The sequence below is a fragment of the Diabrotica virgifera genome, chromosome 1 (assembly GCF_917563875.1).
Source record: "Diabrotica virgifera virgifera chromosome 1, PGI_DIABVI_V3a".
Lineage (NCBI taxonomy): Eukaryota > Metazoa > Arthropoda > Insecta > Coleoptera > Chrysomelidae > Diabrotica > Diabrotica virgifera.
Genome location: NC_065443.1, coordinates 21,429,056 through 21,447,677, shown reverse-complemented (window position 1 = coordinate 21,447,677; position 18,622 = coordinate 21,429,056). Strand labels below are relative to the sequence as shown.

The following is an 18,622-nucleotide window of genomic DNA, read 5'->3' as shown; positions in this document are numbered from 1 at the left end:
ATGAACCCATGGATACGGCGATGAGTTGTCGCTGAACAATATAACGTCGGTTATGGTCTCCGAGGCATCCGATGCCCAGAGTGAGCATCGTCTTCAAGAGTTTTATGGAAATTCGAAACAAAATCAGTGGAAATTCATTATTCTGGGCTTTCTGTGGTCGCTGAATACTAATATTATATTAGCGATGATCTCTAATGGTGATCACGCTTTTGGGGGAAGCTAATCACGAATATAATGTCCGCGAGGTTGTTTGACACGCCTGGTGATGAGGAGGGGCCTCGTTTCCTGAAGTTTTGTGAAGATTAGATATAAAATCAGTGTGCAAAGTCGTTACTTGGAGGTTTTTGGGATCGCTGAACACGAATATCATGTCGGCACCTGATGAGCAGAAGCATCTGATTTTGTACCTAATTTTCATAAAACTACTGTAGACAAGTCTCTTCCTGGGCACCAGGTGTCTAGGAGACAATTGGCGACATAATATTCGTATTCAGAGTTTCCAAAAACCTCCGAGAAACGAGTTTGCATAGCTTTTTTGTCGAATTGCCAGGCATATCCTGGTCACATAGTGTGTAGGAGGCCATCGCCGTCATGATATTTATCAGCAGCGACTACAAAAACCTCCGATTAACAACCTTGGACACAGATTTTGTATTGAATGTCCGTAAGACTCCAGAAGACGATGCCCGGGTGCAACGGGTGCCCAGGATACCATCGCCGTCCTGATAACTCAATAATTTACAATAACTCAAGCAAGCTCAATAACTCCTGAGTAATAATAGGTGAACTGATTTCCTTAAACTACTTCAGAATTACAAATTTATCATTTTTATCACTTTAAAATGTCTTTGGAAAACTCATTTTCCTTGTTCAATAATGCAATCATCATTTCGCCATCATCACGTTTATTCACAAAGTTCCCTAAGACTCTTAGATACGAATCTAATACAAAACGTTTCATTAAGATTAATCAAATTGCAAACATTTGGTATGGTTATTGCTTCATTTCATCGCCTATTGGTAAAATTCACTTAAAAATGTACGGTATGCGGCAGTGGCATTCTGATAAAGCAGCGAGCCCTGGTTCCAGTTGGAATGCGGGTTCGCTCGCCCAATAAAAACACACATTGTATATCAAAGTTTTTAATAAACATTAAAATTTAATGTTTATTAAAAATAAAAAGTAATTTCTGAAGCGGTAACGGTTAATTTAATTTTTGATGCTAATTGGGAGTGATTTTCACGATTTTTTTACCAACAAAAAAAATGAACCAACATTCTTTTGATCGTAAGTTACTTACTTTTGATGTTAGAAACTTTTTTAAAAAACAAAAATAAAGCTTTTTTTAAAATACTTTAAAAATTTGAGTTTTCCCCGAAAATTGCTTGATTTTTTGGTTATTTCACGTTGAAATATTCGATTTTGAATTTGACTAGTAAGAACTCACTTTTCATTAGCTACAACTGTGCTTCTACTGGGTCTACAGACCTTATACATACACCATTTTTTTCACTTTTTTATAAACTATATTTTTGCTAATATTATTTTTATGTTAAAATACTTACTTGTTGAGTGATTTGCGAAAAACCGCCTGCAACGTGGTTTTTTGTTGAAAAATAAACATTTTTACCCACAAATAACTCGAAAAGTACTGACTTAGTGAAAAAACGGTATAGAAAAAAGTTGCTTAGAATTTAGTTAGTTCATCCAATTCCGGACTTATCTAGTCCCTGTGTTTCTTAATAAATATTGTTTTTAAATTTTTTGATTTTGATTTTGTTAGGTATCCTTCGTTTTTATTTATAGGTATTAACACAAAAATTAAAATTTATTAAGCAGTTAGATTTACTAGTGTGTACTGTGGAGGTACTTGTGTGGTTCAAAATGTCCATATCAAATTAGAAAAAATTGAAGTAAAAAGGGCGCTAGAGCGGGCCCCTGTGTGGCCCGGGCCCTGGTTCCACGGAACCCGCGGAACCATGCTCAGTACGTCACTGGCATGCGGCAAAATAAACAAATGTATATGCCTCAAATTTGTATGTGTCATGCGCCGAAACGTACTGAGTGGTTTCCGAACGAAGGTATAACGATAACGTATGTGAATGTGAATGTCATGCTAATGTTAGATGCTTCAGGATTGTTCTTAGTTTTGCAGAAAAAAAAATATCATGGAGTACTATTTTCGGCCTATTTAAAATCAATAGTGGTTTTAGCCAAAGAAAAATGGATGAGAGAAAGGTGCGACGAAATGGAGGATGTGATATCTAAACACGACTTATTTAATGTGCACAAAAAACTAAAAGAAATAAGTAACATATTTAAAAAACGAGTTCCCTCTGTGCTCGTTGACAACAATAACAAAATTATTGTAAATGAGCACGAAATAAGAAAAGAATGGCAGTATATATCAGAATTGTTTGAAGATGACCGGAATAATATTGCCGAATTCTACCAAAACTGTACTGACGGCCCAGAAATTATGAAATGCGAAGTATAACACGATATAAATAGTGCTAAAATTAGAAAAGCTTGTGGTCCAGATGATATACCAACTGAGTTGCTGAAACTAATAAAGGATGATAACATAAAAGTAGTAGTAAGACTTTTTAATTCGATATATAACACCGGAGTGATTCCCACAGATTGGCTCAAATCCATCTTTGTCGCAATACCTAAAAAACACAATGCGAGAAAATGCTCAGAATATCGATTAATTAGCCTAATGAGCCACACTCTTAAGATTTTCCTAAGAATACTTCACAACAGAATTAGATGCAAATGCGAAGAAGATCTCGAAGATACCCAATTTGGGTTTAGAAATTCTATGGGTACCAGGGAGGCACTTTTTGCGCTTAACATCCTATTACAAAAATGCCGTGATCAAAGAAAATATGTATTTGCATGTTTCGTGGACTTCGAAAAGGCATTCGATAAAGTACAGCATGTAAAATTAATGCAAATACTGAAAAATATCGGAATAGATGACAAAGATATTCGTGTCATTAAAAATTTGTACTGGAATCAAACTGCTATGGTCAAAATTGGAGATAACTACACCGATAAAATCTCCATACAACGAGGAGTCAGACAAGGTTGCATGTTGTCACCAACATTGTTTAATGTTTACTCGGACCAGTTATTTAAAAAGGCACTTGAGAGACAGCCATATGGAATAAAAGTCAACGGAGAATTACTTAATGTGATAAGATATGCAGACGATACAGTAATTCTGTCAGATAATATTGAAGGTCTCCAAATTCTGCTTGATCGTATTCACGAGGTAGGAGAGGAAATGGGCATTAAAATAAACTCAAACAAAACCAAATTTTTAGTGTTTAGTCGTGACCCACATCCCGATGCAAAGCTTCAATTAAGCGGAGTCCAAGTTGAGAAAGTTCACAAAATTACATATTTGGGAACTGTGATAACGGACCAACTAGATCCAGACATAGAAATAAAACGTAGAATAGCAATGACTAAAACTACTTTTATGAAAATGAACTCATTTCTTTGCAATAATTATCTCAGTTTAGAACTAAGACAAAGAATGGTCAAGTGCTATGTTTGGTCCGTACTTTTGTATAGTGTAGAAGTGTGGACGCTAAAAGTATCGATCATGAACAGAATTGAAGCATTGGAAATGTGGATTCATAGACGGATGCTGAAGATACCCTGGACAGCAAGAAAAACTAATGAAGAAGTACTAAGGAAGGTCAACAAAGATAGAGAACTGCTAAATACTGTTAAACATCGAAAAATGTCTTATCTGGGACATATAGTGAGGGGAAGTCGATATAAAATACTACAACTGATCCTTAAAGGCAAAATAGAGGGCCGTAGAGGTGTAGGAAGAAAACAAGTTTCTTGGTTAAAAAACATTCGTGAATGGACTCGGAGATATCAAATGCAGGACAATTATTCCATATTGCAGAAGATCGAGAAGCCTTCGCAATGGTGATCTCCAACGTCGGATAATTCTGATATGGCACGTGAAGAAGAAGAATGGCTTTAGCAAGACAAGGCACCTGTCGCAAGCCCTAGGACTTCTGGGAATCTCTTAAAATACTGCACGTTCATTTTGGCAGATCTCTACTCACCAGCCTTAGCCCCACCTGATGCGTACACATAAGGAACGCTAAAGAGGCAGACCGATCCACCATCTGACAAACCGGAATGGTGGACTAGATCTAAAGATTTTTTTCGTGCCAGAGGGCATTTTTAACATCTATTTTATCGGGAAAGTCGTTGTTAATAATATTTGCAAGGCGATATCATGGATACTAAATACTTACATAAATAATCATGAACATTCCAATATTCGTTTCAGTGCTGTTTATTTTGGCGCATACTGTATTTTGGCATAGTTTATTCAAATTCTTACATTAGATTTTTCTAATATTGAATTACATTATTTAATTTAATTGTCAACCATTCTGGCATTAAAGAATTTCGAAATTAGGTATTTATTTTCGAATTACAAATTCAGTGAAGCTAAATTCCTCTAGTAGTGTGGGCATGTATGGCCAGAATTTTGAAGGTATATAGGACAACAAATCCATGTGAATCTTTTTACAGCAGTAAACCATTTTTACTCGTATATTGCTAGAATTTCTGATTGAAATTTATGTTATAATTAGGACAGCAAAGTACTCCGCACAAACCTTATGGAGATTAGGTCCCAGTGGATTTCGTTCATACTTTGGGAAAATACTCTTTGAAGCATCCCGATAAAAAGTTCTCATGTTCTCAATCGTATGAACGATTTTCAAGATATAGAGGCACAAACTCAGAAAATTATAAGATTTACTGGGTATTCCAATTCCCTGAGTTACTGGTTGTCTGGCAACATGTAGAAGTTTGGATCAAGGAAAAGTACTAGTAGTCTAGGATTTTTTCCTGGCTATCTAATGACGACCTTTACTTTGACCTTGACCTTCAACGGACGTCATCTTCTAGAGTTTCGAGGGTTTTCGGCAGTTGAAATAAACAGAATACTTATGGGTTTTTGGGATCGCTAAACACGAATATGCCATCAGAATTGACCTACGGAGAACGTGGTGGCCAGGACCACTGCAAGGGACGTCATCTTCTAGAGTTTCGATGGTTTTCGGCATTTAATTATTAATGCAAATGAATTACTAGAGGGTTTTTTGAGGTCGCTAAACACGAATACGCCACCAGAACCGACTCCCGGAGCACCTGGTTTCCGAGGTCAATGAAAGGCTCTCCTGGAGTTTCGAGGGTCTTTGGTCCTACATTAATGCAAACGGATTAGTTTGAGGTTTTTGGGGTTGCTGAACACGAATACGTGATCAGCACAGACACAGGAGCACCTAGTGCCTAAGACCGGTTATCTTCTGGAGTTGCGGAGGAATCAAATGAATTACTCTTAGGTGTTTAACTCCAGAAGTTAACCTGTCTTAGGCACCAGGTACTCCTGTGTAGGTGATGATCACGTATTCGTGTTCAGCAACCCCAAAAACCTATAACTAATCCGTTTGCATTAATGTAGTACCAAGGACCCTCGAAATTCCAGGAGCGCCTTTCATTGACCTTGGAGACCAGGTGCTCCGGGAGTCGGTTCTGATGGCATATTCGTGTTTAGCGACCTTAAAAAAACCTCCAGTAATTCATTTGCAACAATTTAATGCCGAAAACCATCGAAACTCTAGAAGATGACGTCCCTTGCAGTGGTCCTGGCTACAACGTCCTCCGGAGGTCAATTCTGATGACATATTCGTGTTTAGCGATCCCAAAAACCCATGAGTAATTTGGTTATATCAATTTAATGCCGAAAACCCTCGAAACTCTAGAAGATGACGTGCGTTGAAGGTCAAGGTCAAAGTAAAGGTCGCCATTGGATAGCCAGAAAAAAATCCTAGACTACTAGTACTTTTCCTTGATCCAAACTTCTACATGTTGCCAGATAACCAGTAACTCAGGGAATTGGAATACCCAGTAAATCTTATAATTTTCCGAGTTTGTGCCTCTATAACTCTACATCTTGAAAATCCTTCATACGATTGAGTTGTGCCCATGAGAACTTTTTATCAGGATGCTTTAAAGAGTATTTTCCGAAAGTATGAACGAAATCCACTGGGACCTAATTTCCATAAGGTTTGTGCGGAGTACTTTGTTTATTAAAAAATCTAGAAAAAATGTTGTAATAAAATAGAATTTATTTTTAAAAATATAGCCGAGTATGATGACTATGAGGCAAAAGAAATATCTGGATGAACTTTTGTTAAAAATGTTTCGTTTAAAAATCTGTAATAATGTAATAATTGTTTGTATTTTAAAATAAAGTCTTCTCGATTTATTATAATCCTAATCTTTCTGATCCCCGCAGTGGCAGAACTTGGCTATGAGTTTTTTACCTGATATATTTGTGGCAGAACTTGACAATTCCCGAACTGATTGTAGGGAAACTTTAATAACTCCGGTATTATTAAAGCTGTTTGCGTTCTTTAGCTGCGTAATGCTACAGTACATATTTTCTGGTATTTTTTTTTCATTTTCTTGTCATTGGTAATTTTTCATAATTATAAAATAATTTTTTTTTTTCGTAATGGAATTCATGCAATCGTTATTACGAACCAATTACACTTTTTATTATAAATATCCCCCTAGGAAGGTTAGAAGGCTGAAGAAATCTAGCTGGTCAATACTTATGGGCAATTGTCATGTATCTATGTACTTAAATAAATAAGTCGATTGTTAAAATATGAGAAGTTAATAATATGTGAATTTTAATAAAAACCATGACGCAGTAAACAATCTTAATGTCCACGAGATGGAAGGCCTTTTCTATGGACTTTACCCAGATATTCCAGTTGAAAAATAGGGGGCAGTAGCTTTTAGATTTTTCAAATGTTTTTTCCGCTTAGATTCCTGGGGTATAATGCTATAATATGTATGTTCTGGTAATTTTTTTCATTTTCTTGTCATTGGTAATTTTTCATAATTATAAAATACTTATTTTTTTTTTCGTAATTGAATTCATGCAATCGTTATTACGAACCAATTACACTTTTTATTATGTCACCCTTTGGAAGGTTAGAAGGCTGAAGAAATCTACCTGGTCAATAATTATGGGCAATTGTCATGTATCTATGTACTTAAATAAATAAGTCGATTGTTAAAATATGGGAAGTGGCCTTCTGGCAGGTGCTTTTGTTTGAGATGAATATATGCAAGGTCATAAATAATATTGTTTTTTAATTAAAATAGGAAAAAAATATTTTATTATTGATAATTGTGTTGTTCTTAACACGTACACTAATTTTAATTACATTACCATTGCATAATATGAAATCGAAGATTAATACTTATTTATTGTACAATATGCAAATTAAGCTTTAATATTGTAGACAAGAAGAGCATCTTTTTATTGTAAACGGATTATCCGTAACAAATTTTTAATAATATATTCAATAATTTTAATAATACTTATGTCCAATGTCTGCATCTATCATAAGAAATCGACGCTACTAAACACAATTTGTGGTACTGAGGAACAGTTTAACAATAAACATAAAGAAAACCAAAACTATGGTTATCTGTAAGAAGGATAAACACATAATCGACCGGCCTAGTTAGACTCAAAAATAGGAGTGAGGTTACAATAATTACCATCAAGCTGAAAATTGGCAGGATTGTTCAAAATACCATCATAAATGAAATCTAAAAAGTCCTCATAAATCCGACCCGAGCTAAAAAATTTACGCGGCGTCAAAGGTCACCAAATATAGTTTTTAGCGATTTTCAGAGAAACGGTAAGTTTTATCATAAAATTAGTTATAACAAAAATAGTAAATTAGATAATTATCTATAAAAAATATTTTAGTACTTTTTTTCGTAAGACTCACCGTTTTTGAGACAACGATTCAAAGAGTTGAAAGGTTCTAATCGTCATAATATGTACAATATTAAATACACCACGTATATACATCACTGCAGCTGTAATACAAGTAAACATAATATTTTATCGGTCAACTTAAAGTATATTACACATAATAATATAAGATATTATAAATTGATAATGTTTCTACTATACAGCTTGCGGTCTACCTGTATATTATATGTATAAGCTGTATCATGTTACAGTGCCAACAAAAAAATCTTTACAAAGTGAATGTAATGCGAAAATAATAAGAATTAATATTTCAATTTTACGGTTTATTCCCAACAAAAATAGTAAATTGATATGACAAAGTAATAACTTATAAAAATTCTTCTTAATTATGCGTCTTATTCAATTTGTAAAGATTGGTTTTGTCGGAATAATCACGTTCTATCGGTAAGTCGCCTAATCTAGTCACCCTACCTATTCTTTTCTCAGAAGGGTTTGAACATAATAATGAAAGCAAACTTTCGAGGCAAAATGTTTATTGCTGAGTACTAATAAACATTATAGGAAAAGTCCTAATTTATTTTTATAATCAGTATATCGTTGTTTTTTTAAGTTTTTTGATGGATCTTGGATTAGCTGATCATACAATCTATGTTTTTCATGAACAGACTTTTGCAGAAATGAAAGAGAAATTTTACAGTCATTTGGACAATGCACATGGGAAAATACTATCTGAAATTGATCCTAGGAGACCCAAACGCAAAAATTGATTAGGAAATTGAAAAAAAAAATTATACATCTAGGATAGGTAAAAAATACAATCTGCGCCAGAGAACAAATAATAATGATGGCCTCTTGCTAATAGACTTAGCCAAAAAAAAATAATCTGATTGTTACCAGCACTTGCAATCTTGGTATATTTCAGGTTCTGTCGGTCTGGAATTATAACAATGATATATATTTTCTTCGAGTACGCTGCACTTTTATTGAAACAAAGATATTAAGCAACATAAGAATAAAATTACATGCAACTTTACATACATAGGTAACAAATAAACAAAACAAACATTTTTACTACACTTTACAATTAGGTACACTAACTATTTGTAAGATAATATAAGTTAAAAATACATATAAAACGATAAAAAATGTACATTAAGATGAACGAGTTTTTTGTATAGATAAAAGAAAGTCTAATAGGTATATGGTAGATCAATTTTAAATTAAAAAGATTGTAGAATATTGCATAATATATCTATGATCACATTATTTATAATCCATCAGTAGGGTGCTAACTTTGCTGAAAACCCCCTCCTCCTTTATCCGAGCTTGGGACCGGCAACAGTACTGTTAAACTACTCGGGACACCCAACAACACGCCTGGTGAAATTTTGATTACCTTTTAGGCCCGTATTTTGTGCTTCTCTTTCTATCGAATTAAATGCTTTTATCGGGTCTCTTTCGTCATCTTGTCCCTCTTGTGTTGTTAAATACTCTTCTCTAACGTTATGATAAATACAACATATAGTCCCTGTGGTGAGACCGCTCCCGTCTGAAAAAAATTCTGATTCGGTTTCTTTGTGAATTCCTATTAAAAAATGTCCCCTTTAAACAAATCTGAAGGGTGCCGGGTGGAATTTTTGGGCAGAAATTGTTTACAATTTTTCTAACAATTTTTTTAAACAAATACAAAAGATCACCTTTTTTGCTCTGGAACATATATTTTTAGATTTTTTGGGTCATTCTAAACAAGAAAATTATCTTGTAATTTTTCTTAAAAATTGATAGTTTTCGAGTTATATGAGATTTAAAATCTGAAAAATGCGAAAATACGCATTTTTGAGGCTTAAAAACTCATATTTAGATTAGTATTTTTGAGGTTGCCAGATACTTAAATTGAAGATTAAACATTCCGCTTCAAGATTCTGAAGAGTGATCGCGTCTAACCTTAATTTATACCGTTGTTTTTTAATTGTTAAATATGCGTGTTTATCCGATTTTTTTGCCGGTGCGGCTCGCTATATTTCAAAAATCTTCTATTTTCCTCCGAAAAATATATTTTTTAGATTCCTTGGGATATTCTAAATAAAATAAGTTTCTTGACATTTTTCTCAAAAATTAATAGTTTTAAAGTTATAAGCGGTTTAAAATCCGAAAAATGCCAAAGAAACGCATTTTTGGATTTTAAATCGCTTATGACTTTAAAACTGTTAATTTTTGAGAAAAATGTCAGGAAACTTATTTTATTTAGAATGTCCCAAATAATTTAGAAAAAATATTTTTCGGAGGAAAATTGGAGATTTTTGAAATAGAGCGCACCGCACCGGCAAAAAATCGGATAGACATACATATTTTAACAATTAAAAACAACGGTTTAGATTAAGGTTAGACGCAATCATTCTTCAGAATCTTGAAGCTGAATGTTTAAACTTCAATTTAAGTAGCTGGCAACTTCAAAAATATTAATTTAAATATGAGTTTTTAGGCCTTGAAAATGCGTATTTTCGCATTTTTCAGATTTTAAATAGCCTATAACTCGAAAACTATCCATTTTTGAGAAAATTTACAAGATACTTTTCTTATTTAGAATGACCAACAAAACTTAAAAATATATGTTCGAGAGCAATAAAACGTGATCTTTTGTATTTGTTTAAAAATATTGTTTAAACAATTTCTGCCCAAAAATTTGGCCCGGCACCCTTCAGATTTGTTTAAAGGGGACATTTTTGAATAGGAATCCACAAAGAAACCGAAGCAGAAATTTTTCCAGACGGGAGCGGTCTCACCACATGGACTAATAGAATAAGGCATCATCTTGACGTAGTTTGCATTGTTTCTTTTAGTGTGTTTTGAATTCGAATTTTGCTCTGTCTTGTACTATCATAAGAAGCTGTGTTGGAATATTAAACTTTTTCAGTATCCAGATCAGAAATGTTCTATTGACGTTATCATATGCAGCCTAAAAAATAATAAAAAAATGATGTGTATGTGTGTGTATATTGAATTCACTATTTTTTCTAAAATCTGTCATAAGACGAAGATTTGGTCTCTTGTGGATTTCTGTCTGCATAAACCACAATGATATAGGTACTTCATCTATTTGTTCCGCATATTTATTACCTTAGACTTTCCTACGCAACATTTGATAGTAACTTGTAGGCTATATTCAGGATTGTTACTCATAAATGCTACAAAAAATGCTAACAAACCAAAAAACCGGGCAAGAGGGGATCACATCCTCGAGCGCCGAGTCACCGAACTGGACGTAGCCCGGAAGCGAGGAATCAAGTGAGGCCCGAGCAAGCAATACGGATCCATGATAAGTTAATAGAGATAGTGAGAATAGAGCGCCTCACGCTAACCTGCAATGTTCGGGGTAGAATTTCGTGTGGGAGTCCGTGTACCCAGGACTCCTACATGATAGGCACTTTGCTGATAGAGATCCCCTATAGACATAGGGCATCACAGTGCTATCGGGGGAGAAAGGGATAGTCTGAAGCATTTGGACGGGGTGGAGTAATGCACACTTATAGAAATTATTCATCTTCTACCCAATAATTTGTATCACCCGAATGTCGTTCTTTTGATGTAGTGGGATGATCAGGCCGGTATTATCACGTAACTTCGTAAAAAATGGCAGCAAACTCGTTCACCTCAAGACAAGGGCGGATCCAGGGAGGGGGCCATGGGGGTCATGGCCCCCTCCGAGAATTTAGAATAATATAAATTTAAATATTTGCAGTTCAAATGTTTTTAATTTCAAACACATATATATGTACAAAACAGAGGATAAATACGTTTTCTGGACTAGAATTGAAAAAAAAGAATGTTGTGCTGAAGCTATTTTCTTGTGGCATTTCTATAATCAATTACTTTTAATGGGAAATAAGCCACAATTTCACCAAAAAATGATTTTATTAACGTTTCGAAGCCCAAATCGGTTTTTTTTTCAAAGCCCAAAAAAACCGATTTGGGCTTCGAAACGTTAATAAAATCATTTTTTTGGTAAAATTGTGGCTTATTTCCCATTAAAAGTAATTGAAAAAAAGAAGTAACGGAGAAGCTTCAAGAATGACTTTTGGGTTTTTTATAAATCAAAATGTTGATAATTTTACAGAGTGCCAATTGTTAGAACGATCTTGACAGCCATCAAAATCGTATAAATTTCCATATTCTATACACACAAAGAATTAAAAAGAAGTGAAGCGTTATTGGGTCACTAGCACTTAGAACAAAGGAGTTGGTTGGTATTTTCGCACAGTCAAAAGGAATTGTTTTACAAATATTGCGTTTCATTTTTCTAATGAAAAATATGGTCACAATAACGGGATGACAGCCCAAAGCCTCGTCACGAAACTTTTAACATCTTTCGCCAAACTCATGAGCAAAGACGGTGTCATATAAACCCATGAAAAAGCATCATACCACAAAGAGTGCGTTCAGGTTGAGCTGGATTTTCTAAAAAGTTATAGCAACCTTCAAAAGTCAGTCATTAACCAGATAGACTCCCAGAGGTCTCAACAGAAACAAAAAATAAAGAACGACTACGACCAATAGTAGGGTCTATAATGTCCTTAGGTCGACAAAATATTCCTCTAAGAGACCATCGTGATGATGGCCTTATGCTTCTGGACGAAGATGCTGGACCTAAGAATGAGGGAAATTGCTGTGGTACTAAGGCCAAACCCGATATGTCAAAAATTATCGATTTTTCGTTTTTAATGCCAATATGTACATTGAGCGATGAAGAATGTGATGACAAAACCCCACATGGCTAAACGCATCCATGTAACCAGTAGATAATAAAATTGTTTCCGATATGTCCACTATTACAACAACACCGCGAACTTTTAAACTCATCTGCTGCAAAATCACGTTTTTTGACATATCGGGTTTTGACTTAGCACCACAGTGTTAAGGTTTAAAATCGCATCAGGAGATAAGACTCTTAAATAACACCTATCCACAGCATCTTCCTGAGTAACATGCATTAGTAGCAGCAGTTAAAACCAATTAATAACATGCTGTGGTGAAGAAATAATTGAACAAATAATATTTGACGAAACGACTGACGTATCCCACGTGGAACAGCTTTCTCTAAATTTGAGATACATACACAATAACAACATTCGTGAAGACTTTGTCAAATTCATTGACGCTTATGAGAACCTAAAAATAATTAGTGAAAATCAAGAAAGAGGGAAAGAACAAGGCCTGGCAGGAGAAGCATTGGAAAAAATAGTATTAAACTTGTTGAAAGAACTGCACTTGGATCCGAAGAAATGTGTAGGAATCGGTACTATGGCAGGAATGGTGAGTTTTAAGGCACTTCTCAAAGTGTGTGAAAAGTGACTTAAAACTCACCATTGTAACATTAATTTTTAAAAATTACCCCCGTACTTCTGGTACTCCTCCCCAAAAAAAAGTTTATGGCCCCTCCCGAAAATCGGTTCTGGATCCGCCCTTGCCTCAAGACAAAACAGAATTAAACAGAATGTGTAGAGAAATAAAAGAACTACTAAAACAACATAGTAACGCCAATTTCCAATATTACCTAGAAAATTTGACACCTAATTCAGACAGCGATTACTCATTATGGAAGGCCACAAATAAGCTAAAGCGGCCACAAAACCAAAATTCCGCCTATCAGAACAGAATATTTAAAATGGTTAAAGACAGATCAGGAAAAAGCAGACGCTTCCGCAAAACCAGTGGCGGCTCGTCAGAGGAGGCAAGGGAGGCTCAGCCTCCCCATAAATTTTTTACACACTCTACACTGTTTTGTTTATCATGAATCGCGAAAACAACAAGTACAACTCTCACTATTATACAACGTGTAAATTCCATATTATCACTAATTATCCATACGTACGGAGCATTAGCATTAGAACGCTGATCGCGTCTCAGTTTTATTACATACATATTATTGTAGGCAGGACCCTGGGTTATCCCGAGATGCATGAACGGAGCACGGAGCCGAGAAGCCCAACAGTCTCCGTTGCTAATGCTCCGTGCAGCGCAGCAGGCGTTTAAGGAGACCCGGTCTCCTAACAGTGGCATCTACGGTGCCATCACACGCTGCCCGGAGATATACCAAGGGAGGCAGAATAGCTTCTCGGCTCCGTTGCGTGGTTGCGTGCGTCTCGGGACAACGAATTTTAGGGTCCTGACTAAAAATAATGAAAAATCTAAAAGTGCGAATATTGTTATGAAATTTGGTATGTGGGGTTATAATAATATTTGGAACAACTTGCTCAAATAACTTTTTCCGATATCTCTAACTCAAAGCAAAATATCGGTAATTTATGGTGTTTTTGAATTCGCAGTAGGCCGCGTTTAGAATTAAAAAAATTCAGTTGAGTATCTTAAAGAATTTGAAGCTTCATTATGTATGGACTGCAAAACTTCAAATCTGTATTTATTTTGATACGCGAGGTATCTATTTAGGTACAAATAGATGGAATTGTTAACAAATAAACGACGCAAACTTTGGTATTAAACTTTTACAATTAGACTAACAATTTTTAAAATGATATGGTATCATGAAATTATGAATTAGGATTATATTATGAAGTGTAAATAAAAAATGGTCAAAAAATGGGGCCTTAAATTACATTTTTTGGCGCATTTTTTTGCTAGTGCAAACTTGTCTAGATATTTTACAGTTAGGTATAGCCTCCCCTATCGTAAAAATCACGAGCCGCCACTGCGCAAAACATCTAGAAAAGGTATTTCAGCCACTAACAAACAGAGCCAATGAAGATGACGACATCTATGAATATTTAGATAGTCCTAATCAAATGAATCTACCACCCAAATGGGCAAAACTCCTAATGAAGTAAAAGGTCTAATAAAAAACCTCAATAAAAAGAAGTTGCCTGGACATGATCTGATAACGGCCAATATATTAATTAACCTACCTAGAAAAGGAATAGTAAGTTTAACACAGATCATCAATTCGGTACTAAGAACAGGTTACTTTCCTGCACAATGGAAGTTAGCAGAAATCATAACGATTCCAAAACCAGGAAAACCTCCACATGAGACTAAATCCTACCGACCCATTAGCCTATTACCAGTTATGTCCAAAGTTGCAGAGAAAATCATTGCAAGTAGACTAATAATTATTGATATTCAGACAAACAATATTATACAAAATCATCAGTTCGGTTTTCGCCAAAACCACGGCACAAATGAACAAGAGCATAGGGTGGTAGAAAAGATACAAACAGCCTTTCAGGAAAAGAGCTATTGTAATGCCATTTTCCTGGATGTAAGTCAAGCATTTGACAAGGTCTGGCATCCAGGTTATTATTCAAACTGAAGAAAGAAGTCTCTCAGCCACTATGTACAATACTAAAATCATATCTCGAAGAAAGGCTATTTTACACAAGATACGAAGAAAGTGTGTCTGAAATTCACAACATAAATGCTGGGGTCCCGCAAGGCAGTGTCTTGGCACCAATTCTCTACACAAACTTTACAGCTGATTTCCCAACTGGAGAAGAATCTACAATCGCAACATTCGCAGATGACACTGCAATTCTGGTAAAAAAAAACCAGATCCCATACAGGCAGCTGAAATATTGCAACAAAACATACATCTAGTTGAAATATGGGCTAAGAAATGGAAGATAAAGATCAACGAAGCAAAATCAGTTAACGTAGTATTCACTAAATGTCACAAAGGAACACCGAATATCCTAATGCAAGGGGCTAACATGGAGAACACACATCTGGACGAAGAGGAAGCAATTAGGAATAAAATACAAAAAACACTACTGGTTTCTCGGCCGAAATCCCACCTTATCTCTATCTAACAAAATATTAGTGTATAAAGCAATCATCCGGCCCATCTGGACATACGGGATTGAACTGTGGGGAACTGCAGCAGACAGCAACCTAGCAATACTGGAGCGGTTTCAATACAAGGTTCTTCGTGCAATCACAAATGCACCGTGGTTCATTCCAAATGCAGACATTTACAGGGACTTGAAGATCGACACAGTGAAGCAGATGATCATCAAATGCAGTGATAAATATTTCAAACGACTGGAAAAGCACCCCAACGAATTAGCAGTGAATTTATTGGACAACTCTACACAACTAAATAGACTGAAAATTAGAACTCCTCTTGACTTGCCATTTAGAAAATAAGTGTCTTAAAGTGTTTTAAGGTTTTAAGTGAAAATAAGTGATTTAGTGTAGTTATTAGTAACAAACCTACTAGGAGTTGATAGTCATTGGACTAAAACTCCTCTCACATTTGTTCGTTCAACAAAAATGCTTAGTGTTACTTTTTTTTGTGATGTAACAGATTGTATTTAAAAACAGTAAAAAAAATTATCACGTACTCAATAGCCTATAATTAAAAACACTATTTTACAATCTTTTGATTTTACCATAAGAAATAATTATAAAACAGTAAAGTTGTCCAAATAGTCATTAAAAATTAATAATAGTAATAATAACATCAAACAAAACAAAACAAAAAACTCCCACAGGGCATCAAACATCAAAATAAATAATAATCTCATTTTGTTTTATTTCAGACCCGTATTACCATCAGTACAGCCTGGGTACTTAGGAGAACTACTACCTAAAGAAGCTCCACAAACTGGAGAATCATGGCAAGATGTCCTGCAGGACGTGGACAGAATCATCATGCCAGGCCTTACCCACTGGCACTCTCCAAGATTTCACGCTTTCTACCCCACTGCAAATTCATTTCCAGCTGTTGTTGGGGAAATGTTAAGTGCAGGATTCGGATGCGTTGGATTAAGCTGGGTAAGCATAGGGTTTATTATTATACAGGGTGAGTTTTATATATGGAACGCCTCATTTATCTCGAAAACATCTTGCACGATTTTTATAGGATTTAGTGAGTAAGGATCTAGTAATTGTAGTTACATTGTTGTCAGATCTTCCGTTTTTCTGGAAATCTAATAAACTTTCCTATTTCAAAGTGAACACCCTGTATAGTTTTTACGTTTTGAATGCCTTAAAAAGTATTTTTCATGTAATATCCCCTTTACCTATATGCCAGAGTTATTGCTAAATTTACTTAGGTATACAATTGTTTTAATTATAAAATTCAATTTTTTCGACCCGATCAGTTATTTTAGATTTTTTGGATCATTCGACATTTATACCAAAATTATTGTTTCTTCAACGTATATACAGATAATGTGAGAGAAACCTGAGCGACAATAAATTTGGATTTAGTATGGGGCTTGGTACGAGGGAGGCATTATTTGGCCTCCAGATATTACTACAAAAATGCCGAGATCAGAGAGAATACGTGTTTCTCTGTTTTATCGACTACGAAAAAGCGTTTGCTCAAGTAAAACACATAGAACTCTTGGAAAACATACAGAACTCTCGAAACCTAACTTCCTGCGGACAGTACTGATGATTTGCAATGACTTTTGAATATCATAACCATAGAGGGAGATGGCTTGTGTCTGAATATAAACACAAATAAAACAAAAGTAATGGCTGTTACACGTGCACCAAATGCCGACATTAATATTCGTATCTATAACAAACAGATAGAACCCGTACAAAGACTACAATATCTTGGTTGCTGGATAATAAACGATCTTGACCACGAGGTCGAAATACGTACTCGTATAGTATGCTAGATCCTCTTTTCAAATAATGAAAAAATTACCAATAAAGTCTACCTTATCGTTGGATATACGATACCAATTTGTAAAAATATTCATTTATAAAAATATTGCAAGTATGAGGCATATAGAAGCCTTTGAGATGTGGGGTTTTCGAAGAATGCTGAAGATCTCTTGGTCAGAGCACGTGACAAGAGATGCAGAGAAGAATGGGGACAGAGAGATCTTCTAAATATTGTAAAAAACAGAAGAACGAGTTATCTTTTTACAGAGGAGAAAGATACAGCTTTTTACGACTCATAATGGAAGGGAAATTGGAAGAGAGAACAGGTAAAGGAAGAAGAAAATGCTCCTGGCAGAAGAGCGTAAGAAACTGGACACGCATGGACACACATTCGATACTATGAACAGCTTAATATAAGAGCAATTTGCTGTAGTAGCCAACCTTCAGTAATGGGAAGCACCTTAAGTAAAAGAAGAAGGATCATTCGGTACAAAAAAGGTCTTCTCTAATTATTCTCTTAAGTGGATCGTTTTTGAGTTATAAACAAGTCAAAACTGAAAAAACATACGAAAAATGACGATTTTCAAGGCTCAAAAACAAAAGTAAAAATATTATTTTTGTAATTATCAAGTAACTAAATTCAAGTTAAAATCTTCTATTAGATCCCGAAAAGAACATTTGGCGTGTTTTTTCTAAAATATTGTTTTTTTATGGATAACGAAGCGCTTATAAGAAGACGGGTCATCGAGCTGTATTAGCAACTAAAGAGAAATATTTTAAATTAAAATGAAATAATCTCAAAATTACTTATTAGTCCAGGGCGCATCTGTTTTGAGATGGACGTTGGGGGGTGACTCAAATTTTTTTACAGAAATTGCTTGAAAATAACTCAAATAATAATATTTGAGTTATCCTCCCACTCAAAATGGTCCGGAACATTGTTTAAATAATCAAAATGTCAAAATATGAAGGAAAAATTCGATTTTTTTATTGGTTTTTTGACTATAACTTTAAAACTATTCATTTCTGAGAAAAGTTGTACTGACATAAAAGTTGCGTAATTAAATTTCCTTCAATATAGAATTGGTTAAAAATTGAAAAAGAGTCAACCTTGTTGCAAAATAGCAATAATTACG

General features: G+C 34.9%; 1 protein-coding gene across 1 annotated transcript in view; it reads left to right on the top strand.

The window, feature by feature from the left end:
* Window positions 1-18,622, top strand: part of LOC114324464 (aromatic-L-amino-acid decarboxylase-like) — a 60,772-nt gene that overhangs the window by 30,807 nt on the left and 11,343 nt on the right. Inside the window, exon 2 of the mRNA XM_050644736.1 lies at window positions 16,406-16,640. Coding sequence (XP_050500693.1) covers window positions 16,406-16,640 — 235 coding nt within the window. The remainder of the gene's footprint in view (window positions 1-16,405; window positions 16,641-18,622) is intronic.